Source organism: Selaginella moellendorffii, unplaced genomic scaffold (assembly GCF_000143415.4).
Source record: "Selaginella moellendorffii unplaced genomic scaffold, v1.0 SELMOscaffold_21, whole genome shotgun sequence".
NCBI lineage: Eukaryota > Viridiplantae > Streptophyta > Lycopodiopsida > Selaginellales > Selaginellaceae > Selaginella > Selaginella moellendorffii.
In genome coordinates, this window is record NW_003314282.1 from 1,402,315 (window position 1) to 1,420,000 (window position 17,686).

The 17,686-nt window shown below is 46.2% G+C and overlaps 6 protein-coding genes across 7 annotated transcripts; 3 read left to right on the forward strand and 3 right to left on the reverse strand.

Annotated features, from left to right (window-relative positions):
• Positions 1-59: 59 nt before the first annotated feature.
• On the reverse strand, positions 60-2,790 carry LOC9638210 (cell division protein FtsZ). Its single transcript, XM_002973365.2, has 5 exons — positions 2,182-2,790; positions 1,157-1,951; positions 1,030-1,099; positions 880-974; positions 60-818 (listed from the first exon to the last, which is right to left on the reverse strand). The coding sequence occupies exons 1-2, from the start codon at positions 2,756-2,758 to the stop codon at positions 1,185-1,187; spliced, it is 1,344 nt and encodes a 447-aa protein (XP_002973411.2). The 5' UTR covers positions 2,759-2,790; the 3' UTR covers positions 60-818; positions 880-974; positions 1,030-1,099; positions 1,157-1,184.
• Positions 2,791-3,067: 277 nt separating this feature from the next.
• On the forward strand, positions 3,068-5,714 carry LOC9641681 (acid beta-fructofuranosidase). The gene is made up of 7 exons (XM_024678275.1): positions 3,068-3,387; positions 3,494-3,502; positions 3,566-4,428; positions 4,493-4,654; positions 4,713-4,945; positions 5,002-5,092; positions 5,163-5,714. The coding sequence occupies exons 1-7, from the start codon at positions 3,105-3,107 to the stop codon at positions 5,382-5,384; spliced, it is 1,863 nt and encodes a 620-aa protein (XP_024534043.1). The 5' UTR covers positions 3,068-3,104; the 3' UTR covers positions 5,385-5,714.
• On the reverse strand, positions 5,381-6,637 carry LOC9638211 (glutamyl-tRNA reductase-binding protein, chloroplastic). Its single transcript, XM_002973366.2, has 5 exons — positions 6,218-6,637; positions 6,090-6,158; positions 5,931-6,035; positions 5,718-5,867; positions 5,381-5,662 (listed from the first exon to the last, which is right to left on the reverse strand). The coding sequence occupies exons 1-5, from the start codon at positions 6,563-6,565 to the stop codon at positions 5,459-5,461; spliced, it is 876 nt and encodes a 291-aa protein (XP_002973412.2). The 5' UTR covers positions 6,566-6,637; the 3' UTR covers positions 5,381-5,458.
• On the forward strand, positions 6,632-8,397 carry LOC9641682 (GDSL esterase/lipase At1g71691). The gene is made up of 5 exons (XM_002973165.2): positions 6,632-6,926; positions 7,016-7,128; positions 7,210-7,434; positions 7,487-7,727; positions 8,092-8,397. The coding sequence occupies exons 1-5, from the start codon at positions 6,710-6,712 to the stop codon at positions 8,304-8,306; spliced, it is 1,011 nt and encodes a 336-aa protein (XP_002973211.1). The 5' UTR covers positions 6,632-6,709; the 3' UTR covers positions 8,307-8,397.
• A 124-nt stretch (positions 8,398-8,521) lies between these two features.
• Positions 8,522-13,290, forward strand: LOC9638212 (phosphoglucan, water dikinase, chloroplastic). 2 transcript variants are annotated; one of them, XM_024678274.1, is made up of 19 exons: positions 8,523-8,805; positions 8,873-9,467; positions 9,532-9,618; positions 9,680-9,814; positions 9,864-9,989; positions 10,048-10,226; positions 10,284-10,368; positions 10,432-10,581; positions 10,633-10,685; positions 10,743-10,948; positions 10,997-11,115; positions 11,165-11,235; positions 11,288-11,405; positions 11,462-11,548; positions 11,600-11,686; positions 11,738-11,814; positions 11,864-11,984; positions 12,144-12,261; positions 12,312-13,290. In XM_024678274.1, the coding sequence occupies exons 1-19, from the start codon at positions 8,591-8,593 to the stop codon at positions 13,208-13,210; spliced, it is 3,528 nt and encodes a 1,175-aa protein (XP_024534042.1). In that variant the 5' UTR covers positions 8,523-8,590; the 3' UTR covers positions 13,211-13,290. The 2 variants fall into 2 exon arrangements, with proteins under 2 accessions (XP_024534041.1, XP_024534042.1); XM_024678273.1 differs by having other exon boundaries at positions 8,522-8,805; positions 10,743-11,115.
• Positions 13,291-16,294: 3,004 nt separating this feature from the next.
• LOC9638213 (photosystem II 22 kDa protein, chloroplastic) lies at positions 16,295-17,507 on the reverse strand. The gene is made up of 4 exons (XM_002973367.2): positions 17,132-17,507; positions 16,941-17,045; positions 16,654-16,885; positions 16,295-16,599 (listed from the first exon to the last, which is right to left on the reverse strand). The coding sequence occupies exons 1-4, from the start codon at positions 17,348-17,350 to the stop codon at positions 16,355-16,357; spliced, it is 801 nt and encodes a 266-aa protein (XP_002973413.1). The 5' UTR covers positions 17,351-17,507; the 3' UTR covers positions 16,295-16,354.
• Between the last annotated feature and the right edge of the window lie 179 nt (positions 17,508-17,686).

A 17,686-nucleotide genomic window follows, 5' to 3' on the forward strand; every position in this document is an offset into this window, starting at 1 on the left:
CTGTTGCATTGTAGCAATGCTTGGTTTGTTTATATATTTTAATATTTTAATTGTATGTAAAATTTTAACATTTATTATGTATTTTTTTAAAATTTATATATTTGTTTTAACGTTTTTGGGCTTTACAAGCAAAGCCCTAATATTAGTTCCATATGGGAGAGCTGGACGTTGCTCTCGAGGCAGCCATAGCAGCCTACGAGCGTGGCGATCGAGAGGGCCAGGGGCCATTTCTTGTCGCCCGGAACGTACCCTGGCAATCTTACGATGCATGGATGTGTGGCCTCGAGTGCTGCTGGCGGCTGGAATTCAAGGCCGGGGATGTGTGGATGCACGGGGATCCTTCCATCGTTCACGAGACAATCTCAAACTGGTTCAACACTATGATCATCACCCAGATCCAGTGCATCCCCGAGGTTGAGTGCGCCATCGACGTGATCTCCGCCGCCAGGGCCTCCCGCCTGGCGACGATTCGAGGCGACAAAGAGCCGGACCAGTGCTACTTCTCCTCCTCAGTCCTCGAGCCACAGCGAGCGGTGATCGAGGTGGCGTACAAGAACGAGGGGCTGGAGGCGCTCAAGAGCTCGGTGGATCTGTGGGAAGCCAGTGGCTCGCTGCTGGCGATTGGTGTCAAGATCACCCGGGAGCTCGATCTCACGTTTGTAGCCAAGGAGCGTGGCGCAGCGGCGGCGACAGAGCTAAAGTTTGGGCCTGAGTTTCTGGATGAGAGTAACCAGGAAGCGTTTGTGGTGGAGTTTCCATTGTCGTGCTTTACTGGGGATGTGGAGGGCGATCACCGCATCAGGTTTGATCTCTTTGGGCTGCAAAAGTATGTGATTAAGATGATCGAGCACGAGAGAGTAGCCAAGGAAATGACACTACCTGTAAGAAAATAGTGATTTCGTATAGAGGTTCTTCTACTCCAATGTTGCCTTTCTCAATTTTAACAAGAGATCTTTTGTGTCAGTTGCGGTGATCTGGAAATGAAAACGATCATACATCAGTGACAATACACGCCCGTAGAAAACTCACCTTGAGGAACTTAGAAACAAAACGAGCAGCAGCTACGCCACTGTGCTCAGGCATCACCGAGCCTGAAAAACTAGACATAAAAACGTTCGTCAGTCAGTGGAGAGGATTTGTGAAAGTTGCTACTTACTAAAGTTGTATATTCGCTTTTATGTACGTTAGTTCTTCCTCCTGGCTCGTTTCTTCAAAAACTCTGGAACTTCAGTCACCTTGTTCCAGCTCTTACCCCTCTCCCAATCGAAGATATCGTCTTCCACCGTCTTGTATCTCAGAGAGTACGAGCTTTCAGCGCCACCTTTTTCACTGCTCTGATCCTGGAACCCCGTCGCGATCACGGTCACACGGATCTTTCCCTTGAAGCTCTCGTCGATCACAGCGCCAAAGATCACATTGGCATTGGGATGAGCGATGCTGTAAATCCTGTCCGCCACCACGTTCACTTCGTGGAGAGTCAAGTCGGGCCCCCCTGTTACGTTGTAGACGATTCCCATCGGCCTGTTCATCGAGCACTGGAGAAGCGGAGACATGATCGCCGCTCGGGAGACTGCCTCGGCACGATCCTTTCCGTGGCCCCCAACGCCGATGCCCAGCATCGCACTGCCAGCGTTCGACATGATCGCCTTCACGTCCGCAAAATCTACGTTGACGAGCCCGGGAACTGTGATGATGTCCGAGATGCCTTGCACACCTTGCCGGAGGATGTCGTCCGCGAGGCCGAAAGCTTCCACGATGGAAGTGTTGGCACTCACCATCTCGAGCAGCTTGTCATTTGGAACCACCACCAGAGTGTCGGACGCGTTCTTCATGGCCTCCATCCCGAGACGGGCTCCGGCTGCTCGCTTCTTCCCCTCGAAAGTGAACGGTTGTGTCACGATTCCAACCGTGAGTGCTCCCATTGCTTTGGCCAAGCGAGCAACAACTGGTCCTGCCAAAGTTAACAACGTTAGTGTCTAAGCGATGGATGGTCAAACAATCTCTAGCTCAATGCGAAGAACACTCACGAAACAATCTCTAGCTCAATGAGAAGAACTCTCACGAAACAATCTCGATCTCAATGCGAAGAACACTCACGAAACAATCTCTAGCTCAATACGAAGGACTCTCACGAGAAACAGTAAAGATAAACTCCAGAACAAACAAAGAAGAATGACTAACCTGCGCCGGAGCCAGTGCCTCCACCCATACCAGCAGCAATGAAGATAAGATCTGCGCCTTCGAGCGCCATCGAGAGCTCGGCCAGTGATTCCGTTGCTGCTTCCTCGCCAACTTCGATCTTTCCCCCGGAGCCTCTTCCAAATGTCGTCTCCTTCCCAATCTGGAGCTTGTTTGGAGCGATGCATCGCCGCAAAGCCTGAGAATCCGTGTTGACAGCCCAAAACTCTACGTTTGGAAGCCTGGAATTCACCATCTGGCTCACCGCATTGCATCCGCCTCCACCGACGCCAATGACCTTGATCACAGCCTTCCCGGCCATGCTCGAAGCTCTGACCGTGGCCATCGACGTGACCGCATCGAGGAAATCCCTCCCGTCCGCCCCAACATTCGATCCATTCCCACCCGCATTCCAGGAATTTACGTGGTGGATCACCGAAGAAGCAGACGCGAAGATCGACAGAAAATTCTCGCGCCGGAAAAATGGAAGGCTGGAGAAGTGGCAGCGGCGAGAAGAAATCTTCGTCGATTCGCAGCTGCGCAGCAAGGAGATAGAAGATGCGAGCGCCCCTTGCTCCATCGCTCTCGACACTACATTTGCGAGCCCTAAAATCTCTCTAAAACCCTAAATTTTCTAAAATTTGGATTAGCCCTAATCCTTTATCAAGGCAACTATTTATTTAATTTTTATTCAGATTATTTGTGGATTTTTTATTGTGAGCCAATGCAAAATTTAGCCCGTTTTTCGTATGCTCCTCTCGAAAGTGTTGGATTCGTTTTCTGTGGTTGTCGTTATGCAGTTAGCACGATTTATATTCTTTTTACAATAAACAATTATTGTAATTTTAAACAGGGCTAAAATTAAATAAATAGACAAAACTTTCGATAGCCTTTGAGTGAGAGGAGAAGGGCTTGAGGCGCGCGCCATGGATCCCGAATCTCAGCGGAGCTATGCGGAGCTCCCATCAGGGGAGGAGGCGGAGGAGATTCATTCAAATCCCACTGCGGCGACGGAGAATTCCAGGAACAGACGCATTGATCTAGTCCTGACGCTGGTGGGGATTTGCTGCGTCGTCGCTGGAACTTTTTTCTGGATCTCACTTCCTTCGAGCAACACCGAGAATTTCTCACGGATTGCTCCGGACGGGGGTTTCTTGGCCAGCGAGAGAACGGCATTCCATTTCCAACCGCGGAACAACTGGATGAACGGTAAGCTTTTGCAAAAGATTTCCATGAAACCTCTCTGATTTATCATCTTTTGCTGGACAATTTTCCCTGATCTATCTTCCTCTGCTGGACATTCTTCCCTCACCAGATCCAAATGGTAAGATCTCAAGATCTTTCTCAAAAACTCTACTGACATCAATGAATTCTATGACTATACCAGGTCCTCTCTTCTACAAAGGCTACTACCACTTGTTCTACCAGTACAATCCATATGGAGTAGAGTGGGGAAACATCTCCTGGGGCCATGCTGTGTCCACTGATCTCCTCCACTGGCAACATATGGATCTGGCAATGCAGCCAGACAAGTGGTATGATGCAGATGGAGTGTGGTCTGGCTCTGCAACAATCCTCCCCAATGGTCAAGTGATCATGCTCTACACTGGCTCCACAAATGCCTCTGTTCAGGTCCAAAATCTCGCTCTTCCACTCAACACCTCAGATCCACTCCTGAGGGAGTGGATCAAAATCCCAGAGAATCCCATTCTGGTGCCACCACCAGGGATTGCTCCTAAAGACTTCAGGGATCCAACAACAGCATGGCTGGAGGCTGATGGGCTGTGGAGAATTGCAATTGGTGCCAAAAAGGGCAGGGCTGGACTGGCTCTCATCTACAAAACCTTTGATTTCCTGCACTGGGAGCTGGAGGAGGAGTATCTACACACTGTTCAAGGCACAGGGATGTGGGAGTGCATTGATTTCTATCCAGTCTCAACTGCCACCAGCAATGGGTTGGATACATCCAAAGTTCAGACCAATGAGCTCACTAAGCACATTCTCAAGGCCAGCCTGGATGATGACAAGCATGACTACTATGCAATTGGGCTGTATTCTGAGAGCTCTCATACTTGGATCCCTGATGCCCTTGACAATGATGTTGGGCTGGGGCTGAGGTATGATTATGGCAAGTATTATGCCTCCAAGACTTTTTTTGATTCCAAGCACCAGAGGAGGATCTTGTGGGGATGGGCTAATGAATCGGACAGTCTGCAAGATGATATCAGGAAGGGGTGGTCTTCGGTGCAGGTAAAATGTCATTTTATTGTTTTTTTTTCCACTTGGGCTCACATACTTGTCTTTGCATGAAAAGACACTGCCCAGGATCTTGTATCTTGACAACTTGACTGGTACCAACTTGATCCAATGGCCAATTGAGGAGGTAGATGCCCTCAGGCATGACAAAGTGAGCAGATCAAATGTGCTTCTCAAAGGTGGTGACGTGGTAGAAGTTGATGCAGCTCAAGGGGCACAGGTATAGATGCCTTTTTTCTTCACTTCTCTCTCACCACCTTTTTTGTTCACTTGTGCAGCTTGACATTGAGGTGGGATTTGAGTATCCAGATGCAAGCAAGCTGGACGCACTTCCAGAGAGCGAGAATTACGATTGCAGCCAAGGTGGGGCAACTCACAGAGGTGTTTATGGCCCTTTTGGCCTCCTTGTTCTTGCTGAAGACAAGTTGCAAGAGATGACAGCAGTCTACTTCTACATGACACTAAAACGAGATGGAAGTTGGGAAACAAGAGTTTGCAGCGACCAAAGCAGGCAAGCTTCTTCTTGCTAAAGTTTTCGATCCACGTCTCTGATCCCCATGTTTCCAGATCATCTCTAGAACCCGGAATTGACACAACCGTGTACGGAACGCTCTTCCACAGGCTCCCAACGGAGGATTCGCTCTCGTTGCGTGTCATAGTAAGCATTGGATCGTGCGCGGAGCTTGCTCTAATCCTTTCTTGGGTGTTGCGCGATGCAACTTGTGTAGGTGGATCACTCCATCGTGGAGACTTTCGTGCAAGGGGGACGCGCTTGTATCACGTCTCGCGTCTATCCAACGCTTGCTACTGGTGACAAGGCTCGCCTCTTCATGTTTAACAATGGAACGCAACCGGTTGTCGTGAAGAACTTGGATGCGTGGAAGATGAGATCGACCACGCTGAGTGTCTTGCCCGTCACTGAATGGAGGCTCGCTGCTCGACAAAGTTGAATCATTCTTTCAAGTTTATAAGTGGTAGAAATTCTCGAGAAGTATATATGTACCTTGGATAGAGAGGGAGGGTCTCACTTGGCAACGGGAATGGCAACTTTTCGCTCTTTCTCCCACGCAACCTGGCCCATCATCGTCAGCAAAGAGCGAGCGTCCCGTTCGTCCAGAGCCTCCCGCTCGAAAGGTATTCTTATTTCCATGATACGTGGTGGAGATCTTGTTAGAACTCTCATGTCGAAACCGAGTCGATCCACCCAAGTGAGGCTCGCTTGTTCGACCTGAATTCATACAAATAATCAATATACGGAAAGCTTTCAGCGTTTGAGATTTTACCTCTGCTTCCAGATGAGCATACACTCTACAAAATCGGAGAATGTCTTCCCAGTTTTTCTTGTTCATGTCTTCCACGATCCTTGGGGCATAATCCTTCAAAGGGTCGGAAGTAGCACCGGTGTAGTCTACTCCAGAGACCCAAACTTCTTCCTTGTTTAACGAAGATAAACCAGTCAGCTCATTCCAAAACTAGCAAGAAAGGGTGTTGGATACCTCGCTTAAATCCTGACATTGGAAAACTTCCTCCACGTTCATCGTGAACAAATCGTGCTCTTCGGGACAGTCCTCCCCAAATCTACGCTCCCAAACTGTATCGAGCTACATCTTGATGAAATAAGAAACAGAAGAAAAACACCGAGAAAACCAACCAACCTTTGATTTTTCTGCTCTCGAGATACGTCCTTTCAACGTGCATTGCGCTCGTCGACCATTTTGATCGAGCTGCCAAACAAGTGTCAGTCACAACCATCGAATTCTCGGCGCAAATTCTCATCACTCACCTGTGCATGGAGGCTACTCCTGCTATCATCACCCAAATTCTTCGCATGAAGAGTCGGTGGACGTAAGCAAAACACCGGGGATCCATTCACATCCAATGCAAATTGGACTGTGCTTCCAATCGGCCAGCCGTCGCTCGACAATGTGGAGAGCGTCCCCTCGGAGCAAACCTCCATGAGCGTGCGAGCGGACTCCGCCGGCGATGGCCTCAGCTGCGCCGCGACGATCAAAGCCCTAATCCTTCTCTTTGGCGAGAATCCAACGCGCAGAGGCGAGAATTTAGCGCTGCTGGTCGTGGATCCCGCGAATGCTGCCCAGCTCGATGGCGCCAAGCTAGCGCCATTCGCCATTGCTGGACTGGAGCCCTAGAAATAGGTAAATGGAGAAGGCATGAGCTCACACTCTTTCAACCTCCTCGAGGTAGGGTTTCTTTTTTCTTCTTTTCTTTTGGAGGGGAGGATGCGGTCTCTTTGTGAGAGTGGCTGGGATCGGCAATGCGGGCGCTCGTGGTGCTCGCGTTCTTTCTGGGAATGGCGAGCGCACAAATCGTCCCGGCGCTCTTCGCATTTGGCGACTCGCTCGTCGATTCCGGCAACAACAACATGCTGCCGACGATCGCGAGGGCAAATCATCCTCCCTATGGCTACAATTTCGACAATCACGCCGCAACTGGGCGATTTTGCGATGGAAAGCTCATCCCCGACTTCCTAGGTTCGTAAGAAATCTTCGTTTTCATGGATTTCTCTTCCTCTCCTCACTTTCATGAATTTCTCTAACGTGTGTAGATTTTTTTTTCACAGCTTCGCTCTTGGGACTTCCATTTCCACCTCCATATCTCAGCGCTGGTGACAACATCACTCAAGGTGTGAGCTTCGGATCCGCCAGCTCGGGGATTGGTCGATGGACGGGGCAAGTAAGTGAGTTCTATGATCAGCATTGTCGTATTTCTTGGATGTCTATCCTCAAACTCAGCTTTCGCGAATTCGTTTTGCAGGGCTTTGTTCTATCGTTTGCAAACCAAGTGGATGGTTTTCGAGAAGTCCAGTCTAGATTGGTACGCAGGCTTGGACCAATGCGTGCCATGAGTCTCATCTCTCGCTCCATTTTCTACATTTGCACTGCCAACAACGATGTCAACAATTTCGTTCTTCGTTTCCGGACGGAGCTTCCTATAGACCTTCGTGACGGATTGCTGGTGGAATTTGCTCTCCAGCTCGAGGTACTTTTGATGATCCTCCGCGAGCTTCTAGTGATTTCTACCGTGTTTCTAGAGGCTGTACCGGTTGGGAGCTCGGAAGTTCGTGGTTGTGAACTTGAGTGCTGTGGGATGTATACCAATGAACCAACGTTTCGGACGTTGCGGTTCAGCTGGCATGAACGCGGCCTTGTCTTTCAACCTCGGCCTCGCGTCGGTCCTTGACAGCTTGAGAATTTCCATGAGAGGAGCTCGCATTGTCACAGCCAACATGGAAGGTCTGATGCTCCAAGTCAAGTCCAATCCTCGCGCTTACGGTACGTCATTCATCCACTTAAAAATTGTGTGATCGCACTGTTTTCTTCTCGTTTCGATGGCTTCACTCTTTGCGTGTGAGTTATTGTTTTTCTTTTCTTTCTGCGATCTGATTCAATGATTCAGTGCTTTTGTTTTAGTTCCAGTGTTTGCTTGCTCATTGATTGGATTACAGGAACTTAGGACAGCTTCAGTGGTGTGATTCAAACTTAGCATTTTCTTCCAGAATTTACCAACAAAGAGCTCAGTGATTCAGTGCTTTTGTTTGAGTGCTAGTGTTTGCTTGCTCATTGGCTTTTTTGGATTGCAATGCAGTAACTTAGCACAGCTCCAGTGGTGTGACTCAAACTTGGTTCTTTCTTCCAGGATTTAGCAACACTGTACAAGGATGCTGCCCGCTCAACCAGCCGTGGAGATGGTGCTTCGACGGTGGCGAATTTTGCGAGAAGCCATCCAACTTTATGTTCTGGGACATGGTCCATCCCTCGCAGGCCTTCAATAGCATCGCAGCACACCGATGGTGGAACGGTACGCTAGAGGATGTTTATCCCGTGAACATTCGTACGCTGGCCTCTATATGATCATGTACAACCAGCTCATTGTTTTGTTTTGATTTTTCTATGATCAGCAAGAACGGTACGGTATAAGAAGTTTACCCGTACGCGAATCAAACAATGCTATTGTCGCTTTAGAGCAAAAAACAATTGTCACGAAGAACACGTCCATCCATCACAGTGCGACACGTGGCACCCAATGCTGGCTCATTTCTCTTGAAGCGCAATATCTCTCATTACCTTCGATCTTTCTGGAATTTAGGGATTGATTTGGGAGGGATGGAGGCGCGGGAAGAGTGAAGGCGCCGGCGATGGCGCTGCATTCTCTGTCCGGCGCAATGCCGATGGCGCTCAGGCCGATCTCCGACACGAGAGTTTGCATCGCGGCGCAGTCGAGGTTTGTGTGGAATCCGGCGCTGCGAGGTAGGGTTTCCAGCCAGAAGAGCGGCCTCGTCGTTGCGCTTTGGCACCGTCAGGGAATGTGGAGGAATCAGCTCCGATCCTGCCAGTTACAATGTGCTACCAGGTATTTCTTCGGATTTTCTCAGAGCAGGGAGAGAATGAGCTCACATTCTCTGGTTTTTGTTCTCCAGGAAAGGGAAGATGATTGTCCGGTGTCACGGTGGCAAGGTGAAATTCAGGCTTAGATTGGATCATCAAGTCGAGTTTGGGGAGCATCACGCTGTCATAGGCTCGGCCGATTTCATGGGGTCTTGGAAAAATCACGTGAGCATGACATGGACGGAGTCCGGTTGGGTGGCGGACATTGAGGCGAGTCCGGGCGATCGAGCTGAGTTTAAGTACGTCATTGTGGCCGGAGATGGAAGACTTACGTGGGAGGAAGGTCCCAACCGTGTGCTAGACGTTCCCAGCGGAGGGAGCGAAATAGTGTCTCAGTGGGAGAATCCTGATTTGGTGGTGACGACTAACGGTGCTGCTGCGGAAGCTCATGTCGAGGCGCCCGTGCATGAAAAGAAAGATAAAAAGGAGAAGGCCAAGGAAACCGTGACTGCTTCAAGCGATGGTGATATGTCTTTTTCGCAAGGATGGCAAGGCAAAAACGTTGCCTTCATGAAAGCTAACGAGCACACGAGCAGGCAAGGAGGGAAATGGGAAACCGCAGGTCTAGAGGGTGCGGCGCTGCGCATCGTGGAAGGAGATAAAAAGTCTGGTAATTGGTGGCGAAAGGTACTCTTCTAAATGCAACAGATGCTCAGCTAATTCCGTGTTTTTTTCTTTCTGTGCGGTGCAGTTGGAAGTTGTCCGGGATCTTCTAACAGATGATCTAGGCAAGGCTGATCGACTGGACGCTCTTGTTTATTCTTCTACTTATCTTAAGGTAGACTGGATTCTAGATAGAGAATATGGATGACCTTCTAAGTTTCTTTGTGTTTCTGCAGTGGATAAGTACAGGTCAAATACAATGTTTTGAAGATGGTGGTCATTATCGACCCAACAAACATGCCGAAATCTCGCGGATGATATTTCGGGAGCTTGAAAGCATTTATTCGGACAAGACAACAACAACAACAGAGGTTTTATTTTACATAAGCTACTTTTCTTGGTTAACGTTCTGGTTTTTAGGAACGTGTTGTGATCAGAAAGATCCATCCTTGCTTGCCATCATTTAAGGCTGAGTTCACAGCGGCTGTTCCTTTGACACGTATAAGGGATATTGCTCACAGAAATGATATCCCTCACGATCTAAAGGTATTTGTGAACATTCGACTTCGTTTTGGCTAATGACGTGGTGTATTTGTAAAAGTAGCAAGAGATAAAGCATACAATCCAGAACAAACTGCACAGAAATGCTGGTCCAGAAGATTTGGTTGCGACAGAAGCATTATTAGCTCGTGTGACCAAAACACCGGGAGAGTACAGTGCGGCGTTTGTTGAGCAACTCAAGATCTTTCACGGTGAGCTCAAGGACTTCTTCAATGCTAGCAGGTACTAGTCGTTGCTTTAGTTATGCACATTTCAGGTGTTAACATAGTGCCTTTTTAGTTTGACTGAGCGTTTGGATGGGCTGCGTCCATCACTAGATGAGCAACAAATTTCCGTGATGGATAATTTCATGGAAAAGAAGAAGGTGCAAAGTTCATTCTCTGTTTTATTTTTTATATAAATTTTAATATCTCACGTACTCTTGCAGAAACTGGACGAAGTGGGGGATGGTGGGAATTCGGACATGCTAGTCGGTGCCATGCATGCTTTGACGGGACTTCGGGCTGTTCTTTTGAAGGGCCTCGAAAGTGGACTAAGAAATGATGCGTCCGACGATGCTATTGCCATGCGGCAAAAGGTAAAGGCTGCAGATGAGTATTTGCGTATCAGACAGCTTCTTGTTTTGTAGTGGCGTCTTTCCGAGATTGGCCTTGAGGACTACTTTTTCGTCCTGTTGAGCAGGTGAAAACAATGGTTTCATAAGATTTAGTGTACTGATGAACATTGCAAATCTCTCAGATTTCTCAATGCCATGGATAGCTCTGGTGGAGCAAAATCTTTGAGCGAAGAAATCCAATCTAAAAGTACTAGCAAATGGAAGCAACCGCTGGGTGGAGTTGTGCTGGGCATTCGACAGCTAGGCTTGTCTGGATGGCAGCAAGCTGAATGTCTTGCTATAGAGAATGAACTCATGACTTGGGAAAAGGATGGCATTTGCGGTAAAGGTATGTCAATAATTCTATTTGTGTTTTCTAATCTGAGCGGGTCTTTAGGGAGTGAGGAGGATATCAGGATGTGGGGTTTAAGATTAAAAGCCACATTAGATCGAACGCATCGGATGGCCGAAACATATTCAGACTTGCTCCTTAAACTGTATCCAAAGCGTGCACAGGTAAAAGACAGATGCTTGCTTTTAGATGAAGTCGTATACAATCTTACAGAACCTTGGAAATGCGTTGGGGATCCCCGAGAATTCGGTTCGGACGTACGCCGAAGCAGAAATCAGGGCCAGGTAGAAAACTCGTTTTTAGTATGAGGCGTTTTATTCTAGTTTTCCCCTTCAGTGTTGTTTTCCAGCTTTCGAAGCTATGTACGCTGCTCCTGAAGGCTATTCGTTTTGTTTTACATACCGAGGGTTGGGATGTTCTTATGCCCGGCATTGCGTGTGGAAAGCTTTTTGAGGTAAGACATCTCTGGCTTTTTAAACGCGCATTATTTTGACTTGTGAATTGTTGCAGGTCCAGAAAATTGTTCCTGGATCACTGCCTTCGTCAGCTGAGGGACCAGTTATACTTCTGGTGAAACAAGCTGACGGCGATGAGGAGGTAATACTAGTTTTGTCTCGAGTAAATGTTTTATGAGATGCGATAGTACAGGTTCGCGCTGCTGGGCCCAACGTTGCCGGAGTAATACTTCAACAGGAGCTCCCTCATTTGTCTCATCTCGGTGTGCGAGCTCGTCAGGTATGCTGCAGAATATGGTCCAGACAGAGTCCTTACTCGGTGGTTCTGCAGGAGAAAGTTGTGTTTGTGACGTGTGATGACGACGATAAAATCAAGGAAATGCGGTCGTTGCTTGGTAAAAGTATCAAGTATGTTTATTGTTGTCACTTCTGCTACGTTCTAACGTCAGCTTTGCAGGCTGGAGTCTTCTTCTGTAGGTGTTCGTGTGTCGACTCAAGGAGCGGAGCAGGGAGCAAGCTCCACGGCCAGAGAAACAGAAAAGGGTGCCCATGATGAAGCCTCTGTTTCTGAAAGCAAGGTATAGTCTTCCGTTCTGTGTTACCACTGCTTGTTTCCCTGTCAATGGTGTAGTTGTACATGTTTTGTTGAGAGCGCTATGTGCCATGGTTGACAGTCTTGGATCAGAAGATTATGCTACAACCTGCTGATGTTGGGAAGGGAAAACATACGTTTGTAGGTGGTCAAAAGCTCGTCAGGAGTTATCCTTGATCTCAAGGATGCAGATTTGGCGACAGCAGGTGCAAAATCGAGCGCTTGCGGGAAACTAGCTACGCTGGCCGAGCTCTCTGCTGAAGGTAAGTATTTCAATTTTTGTGTGCAAGTTTTTAGTTTTTTGCCTTTGCAGAACAAAACAATGGCGTTTCATGCAAGTTTTTGGTACCACCGGGGCTAGTAATTCCTTTCGGATCAATGGAGGGGGCATTAGAAAGCAGTGGGAGTATGGATACGTTTCACGACCTGCTAGAGCAAACGGAAACAGCTCAGGTTGAGGAGGGTGAGCTCGATGGGATTTGCAACCAGCTACGCGAACTGGTATCGTCACAGAGATTGCCAAAGTCTGCGATGAGCAAAATTGCGGAAGGCTTCTCATCCGACGCACGACTTATCGTCAGGTCCAGCGCCAACGTAGAAGATCTAGCCGGCATGTCAGGGGCCGGGCTTTACGACTCCATCCCCAACGTGAAGCTATCAGAGCCCGAAAACTTTTGCAAGGCAGTAGCAGGGGTGTGGGCTTCTCTATACACAAGAAGAGCGGTTCTTAGCAGGCGGGTTGCAAAGGTACCACAGAAGGCAGCATCAATGGCGGTTCTAGTGCAGGAACTTCTGGCTCCGGATCTAAGTTTTGTCCTGCATACGGTGGATCCGATCGATCGAAACGCTCAGATAGTCCAGGGGGAACTAGCGGCGGGCTTGGGAGAGACTCTGGCCTCTGGAACCAGAGGAACGCCGTGGAGGCTGTCGGCGAACAAGGTGGATGGCAGTGTCAAGCTGGTGGCATTTGCAAACTTTAGCGAGGAGTTCGTGGCGGGGAGAGATGGAGTCGCGGATGGCAAGGTTTCGAAGAGAGTGGTGGATTACAGCACCAAGAAGCTGTCGGTGGACTTGGAGTACTCGGTGACGCTGGGACAGCGGCTTGCTGCTATAGGGACGTTTTTGGAGAAGAGTTTTGGATGCCCGCAAGATATAGAAGGGTGTGCGGTAGGGGAGGAGATTTACATTGTCCAAGCCAGACCGCAGCCATAATAGAAGGTTTTGGGAACTTTATGTATGTGGGGGGCAGCGATTAGTTCCTTCTATGCAATCTATTCGTGGAGATTGTTCTAGGACCTGTGAGCAAGTTCAGTGGCACGAAGAAGATCGATTGCGAGGTTGCACTATACCTGCTGGAGCTGGTGTTTCAAAAGCTTGCCAAATGTTTGAATATTACAGCCCAGTCATGTGGCACCTCGAGCAGGGGTGGCGTGCCACGAACTTTTCGCAACGAGTGCGAGTCTGAATGCCCACCAGACAATGAACGTGAGATGTTGCAAGAAGAACATTGACAGGCACTGGATTTTTCCCAGTGCAGTATTTGAGACCAAGGCTCCCCAAATCTGGGACAAGCATTTGTATGGTGATAAGAGTTCTCAGTTGGAAGCTGGATGACGTTATGGCTCATGTCCAGAAGAGGAGCTGGCTAAGGAGTTTAGGATCTCAAATCTATGACGACTTTGTTTCCAGCCTGCTTAAAACAGCTCCGTTTAGTGGAGTGAGAAAGTCCACTCTGCAGCCAAAGCGAGAACACTACAGCACACAAGGATACGCAATGTAGGCAGTTGTGGAAAGCTTTTTGCTATTTAGCCACATTATTTCTTTAACTATTAATTTATTCACTATTTATATATATATGCTACTTTCTACATATTGTTTTTGTTGACCACAATTTTATATTTGGTGATACTGAAGAATATAATACTAAATCACAATCATCTTGCACGCTAAGATAAGTTGGTGAAATACAAATTGGTTGTGGGTTACAATATATATTTATAGACCATTCAACTTTATTAATATGTGAATACAACACTAAATTGCCATCATTTTGTAATGTCAAATAGCATGGAGTAATAATAGTTTTTATAGTTAAAGTTTGCCATAGCTTATTTCTCCCTACATATAAAACTAAGTTACAGTTTAAATGTAAAAATAAAATGACATTAGAATTTGGGGATGTTAAATATTCATTTGTATATAAATTATGATGAGGCTTCTGCTTAAAACCACTATAAAGAGTGCTTCTAAATATATCACAATCCTCAAATGTTTCTAAATTTTGGGTGTTGGTAATTTCTGGTTCATAAGAACCATCACGACTATAATAAATTTGATACTTTTTTGTAGTTATTATTGCATAGCTTGCAGCTGCCTTTAAAATTTTAAAAGAGTTGTAAGCCAATAAATTTCTTAAGCTATCATAAATAGTATGCCCTTTTACCATCTTATTTGTGCTTCCACTTGATGCACAATTTGGAGATTTTCCAGCAAACCGTGATAATTTTATGACAACTATTCCTATAGATAAAGGTAATGTAATAGCATTTGACCAAGCTTCTGGATATACTCCATCTTGAGTAATACTTGAAATTATAGAATCAATAGCATTTAAAATAATTTGCATATCAGATGGACTTGTGCTTCCTTCATATCCAAATTCAAATTTTGTACATTCTATACTAAAACTAATTCCTAATAAAATTGAAATATAAATAAAAGACATAAGAAAAATATTTCCCTTTATACTTAATATTATATTTAAGGTGTACACTATAATTAGTATTTTTATTCAATAGCTGTAGAAAATAACTATAAGTGAGTGTTACATAGCACTATCATTATAAATTTAATTTAATATTGGAAGATTAAATGTTAGAAAATGGTAATAAGAAGAAACAAAACATTTAAATTATTAATTAATAATTTTATTGTTATCTACAATATCTAAAAAGTTTATATATATATATATATATATATATATATAGACACACACACACACACACACTTACTAACAAACAATTATCACAAAGCTAATTTGTATTTTAGCAACTGAATATTTTTACTTTAACTAGAAAATTAAAGCAATTGAAGAAGCCTCGCGAGGGCTCTGTGAGGCCTTGAGCATTAATCATGCCTGCATGCAGCCCCAAAGAACCAAGGCGTGGGCAGGACCGTCACTATAGTCCCAGATGCCACGTAAGGGAATCATTCGCACGCCAAGAAAACAATACCAAAACTCTATTGTGACTCAGCCTTGCAGCTTAGTGATGATTTTCATGACAATTCTAACTTTTCGTGATGTATTAAATTGTCCATTTTCAAGTAAGACCAAGAGCTGTTGGGCTGGTGACACAAAATATGAAGTTTTTTCTTTGGTGAGTCAATGCCAAAAGAGCGGTCAAGGGATGCCTTGTTATACATGGCCCAGTAGCGACGAGTTCAATTGTTGCCCACTTTGTGAGTAGCACAAGCTCTCGCTATTGGATTAGTTTGGGCCTCAACATTAAAACTATTATAATATTTAGTCTTAACCATAAGAATTAGATAAAATATAATGTTGTCACCTTATCAGTTTTTCAGGTTAGAGTCTTTTTAGAAGGGAAGAGTTTACCTTGCTGTCAGAAACATATCCTTCATCAGGGCAGCTCTTTGTGGTGCAGTAATCTATAATTAATAATTTTATTCAATAGTTGTAGAAAATAAATACAACTTAGAAGTGAATATTATAGAACTTTCCTTATAAATGTAATTTAATATCAGAAAATGAAATGCTAGAAAATGGTAATAAGGCTACTTACCACTTTTAAGCCTATAAATAACTTTACATATAAGATTTTCTAATGATGCAAAAGGATTAACAATCAAGTATTTGTGTTTGGGATCCTGGATCTGAGACTTGTAAAAGGGATGACAACATAGATGTTTAACAATGATCTTTTGGAAGTGTGATAAAACTTATATTTTGAGTTAGGATTTGGATTTTCCATTGTGATTTAGAGTGTAGAGAGGTCTTGAGGTTTGCAACATCCCATACAAGCACCTTGAGTTGAGTCATTGTGGTGTGAGAGGGTGTTAATGTGGGGAATGGGCTACAGCACATTCTAGCACTTCAATGCCCTCACCATAGGATTTCTGATAGTTCTTGTAGCTAGTTGGGGAAATCTGTCAGTGATGTTTCTTTCTTGGTTGGGACTCTACATGATTAATATTTGAGGTCTGATGCCTGGTGACACTTATACAAAATCTGGGCCGAGCTGTCAGTTTGGTGACATGTGTTGATCATTCCCCACTGGATTATAATTAATCTTAAGGACTTTTAATTAAGGTTGTTTGTGACAAAATCAGTCCGTACATTCACTCTTCTTCATTATCAGCAATGAACCTACCCGTCCCAGGATTGATGGCTGCAATGAAGAAGAAGATTATGTTGAACAACAAGAGGGGTTCAATCTCAGTGATAGGCACTCCAGTCTCTATGTTGAGCTGCGCCAACGCTCCCTTGCCAGTTATAAGCTCACCAATTATAGAGAACGCAATTCCCAACTGTGCGAGCCGACCAACAAAGAGCTCGTTCGATTTGGTGAATCCAAACACTGGGCCTGTGATCAAACCATAGAAATATGATCACTGAGATGATTAGAGAAATACGTTACCTTTTTCTTTCAGCCCAATGGCGGATTTAAACCCTTTGCCCGGTTCGATGATAGGCCCTGGTGTTTCGTCAACGAATTTGCCTCTGTCACCCAAAGCACCAATGGCTCCCAACAGGGTGAAGAGGATGAAAAAGAGCAGCAAAGGCTCCGTCTCGTTCAATGGAATCCCAGTCTCCAGATCAAACTGTGCCAGGACTCCCTTTCCTGTGATTGCCTCTCCAAGCAGCGAGGCCTACGATTTGCAAGATTACTACGTAATCGTTACTGTCATATTGAGAGGAACTTACTGCAAAGCCGATCATTGCGACCCTTCCCACGAACAATTCGTTCTGCTTGGTGAATCCAATCCCTCCAGAGGTCCCGAAGATGCCATCCTCGACAGTGCTCTTCGACTGCCCAAAACAATGTAAATCTCAAATCGCTACACCTTCTTCTAAGATTTTGAACGTAGTGGAAAGAGTGGCTTCTTCGAGGCTACCTTTTTACTCGTTGCCGGAGCCTTGCTCTTGAGAGCAAAGGTGCGAACGATCCTGCTAGCGCTGCTGAAATGCTGCGGTGCCACAACCACACCCAACCTCTGTCCTAGGAGCTGCTGCGATGATCCCCCAATGGCATTTGATCTCGTCGATGAAAGCCTCTGCTGGGCGATCCCATTGAGGGCTGTTGTGACGCGCGAGAGAAGAGCAGCCTGTGCCATTCAACCCAACTCAAGCTCGCGATCGCTCCTGGCGCTCCAACAAAGTGGGAAGAAGTCACACGCCAATGTAGGTGGTGTTCTTCCCTGTGTCTAAAAGGATTTCCAGCCAGCGAGCGAGTGACTCTCCTTTAAGTAAAAGTACCACCACTCCCGCGTTGCGCTGGAGTGTTTGAGAATGGACGGCCCCAGATGCCTCGACGTGGAAGCTCACAGGGCGTTCGTTTTCTCGCGATAGGCCTGGCTTCCGAGCCTCCAAAACGTGCCACGTAGTTTCCAGTCCTGGAAGAGATATCTCTAGGCCCTTCCGGAGATTCACATTACTTAAATCTCCACTAC

Excerpts from the sequence above, each read along its gene's own strand:
- LOC9638210 (XM_002973365.2), bottom strand. The coding sequence starts at position 2,758 with ATGGAGCAAGGGGCGCTCGCATCTTCTATCTCCTTGCTGCGCAGCTGC. Across the intron at positions 1,952-2,181 it reads AGGCACTGGCTCCGGCGCAG|GACCAGTTGTTGCTCGCTTG; the intron begins GTTAGTCATTCT and ends TAACTTTGGCAG.
- LOC9641681 (XM_024678275.1), top strand. The coding sequence starts at position 3,105 with ATGGATCCCGAATCTCAGCGGAGCTATGCGGAGCTCCCATCAGGGGAG. Across the intron at positions 4,655-4,712 it reads ATGCAGCTCAAGGGGCACAG|CTTGACATTGAGGTGGGATT; the intron begins GTATAGATGCCT and ends TCACTTGTGCAG. Across the intron at positions 5,093-5,162 it reads CGCTCTCGTTGCGTGTCATA|GTGGATCACTCCATCGTGGA; the intron begins GTAAGCATTGGA and ends CAACTTGTGTAG.
- LOC9638211 (XM_002973366.2), bottom strand. The coding sequence starts at position 6,565 with ATGGCGAATGGCGCTAGCTTGGCGCCATCGAGCTGGGCAGCATTCGCG. Across the intron at positions 6,159-6,217 it reads GGAGTAGCCTCCATGCACAG|CTCGATCAAAATGGTCGACG; the intron begins GTGAGTGATGAG and ends CTTGTTTGGCAG. Across the intron at positions 5,868-5,930 it reads AATGTCAGGATTTAAGCGAG|GAAGAAGTTTGGGTCTCTGG; the intron begins GTATCCAACACC and ends TCGTTAAACAAG.
- LOC9641682 (XM_002973165.2), top strand. The coding sequence starts at position 6,710 with ATGCGGGCGCTCGTGGTGCTCGCGTTCTTTCTGGGAATGGCGAGCGCA. Across the intron at positions 6,927-7,015 it reads GCTCATCCCCGACTTCCTAG|CTTCGCTCTTGGGACTTCCA; the intron begins GTTCGTAAGAAA and ends TTTTTTTCACAG. Across the intron at positions 7,435-7,486 it reads AATTTGCTCTCCAGCTCGAG|AGGCTGTACCGGTTGGGAGC; the intron begins GTACTTTTGATG and ends CCGTGTTTCTAG.
- LOC9638212 (XM_024678273.1), top strand. The coding sequence starts at position 8,591 with ATGGCGCTGCATTCTCTGTCCGGCGCAATGCCGATGGCGCTCAGGCCG. Across the intron at positions 10,582-10,632 it reads CTATTGCCATGCGGCAAAAG|TGGCGTCTTTCCGAGATTGG; the intron begins GTAAAGGCTGCA and ends CTTGTTTTGTAG. Across the intron at positions 10,686-10,742 it reads TTTTTCGTCCTGTTGAGCAG|ATTTCTCAATGCCATGGATA; the intron begins GTGAAAACAATG and ends CAAATCTCTCAG.
- LOC9638213 (XM_002973367.2), bottom strand. The coding sequence starts at position 17,350 with ATGGCACAGGCTGCTCTTCTCTCGCGCGTCACAACAGCCCTCAATGGG. Across the intron at positions 16,886-16,940 it reads TCGCAATGATCGGCTTTGCA|GCCTCGCTGCTTGGAGAGGC; the intron begins GTAAGTTCCTCT and ends TGCAAATCGTAG. Across the intron at positions 16,600-16,653 it reads CATTGGGCTGAAAGAAAAAG|GCCCAGTGTTTGGATTCACC; the intron begins GTAACGTATTTC and ends GTTTGATCACAG.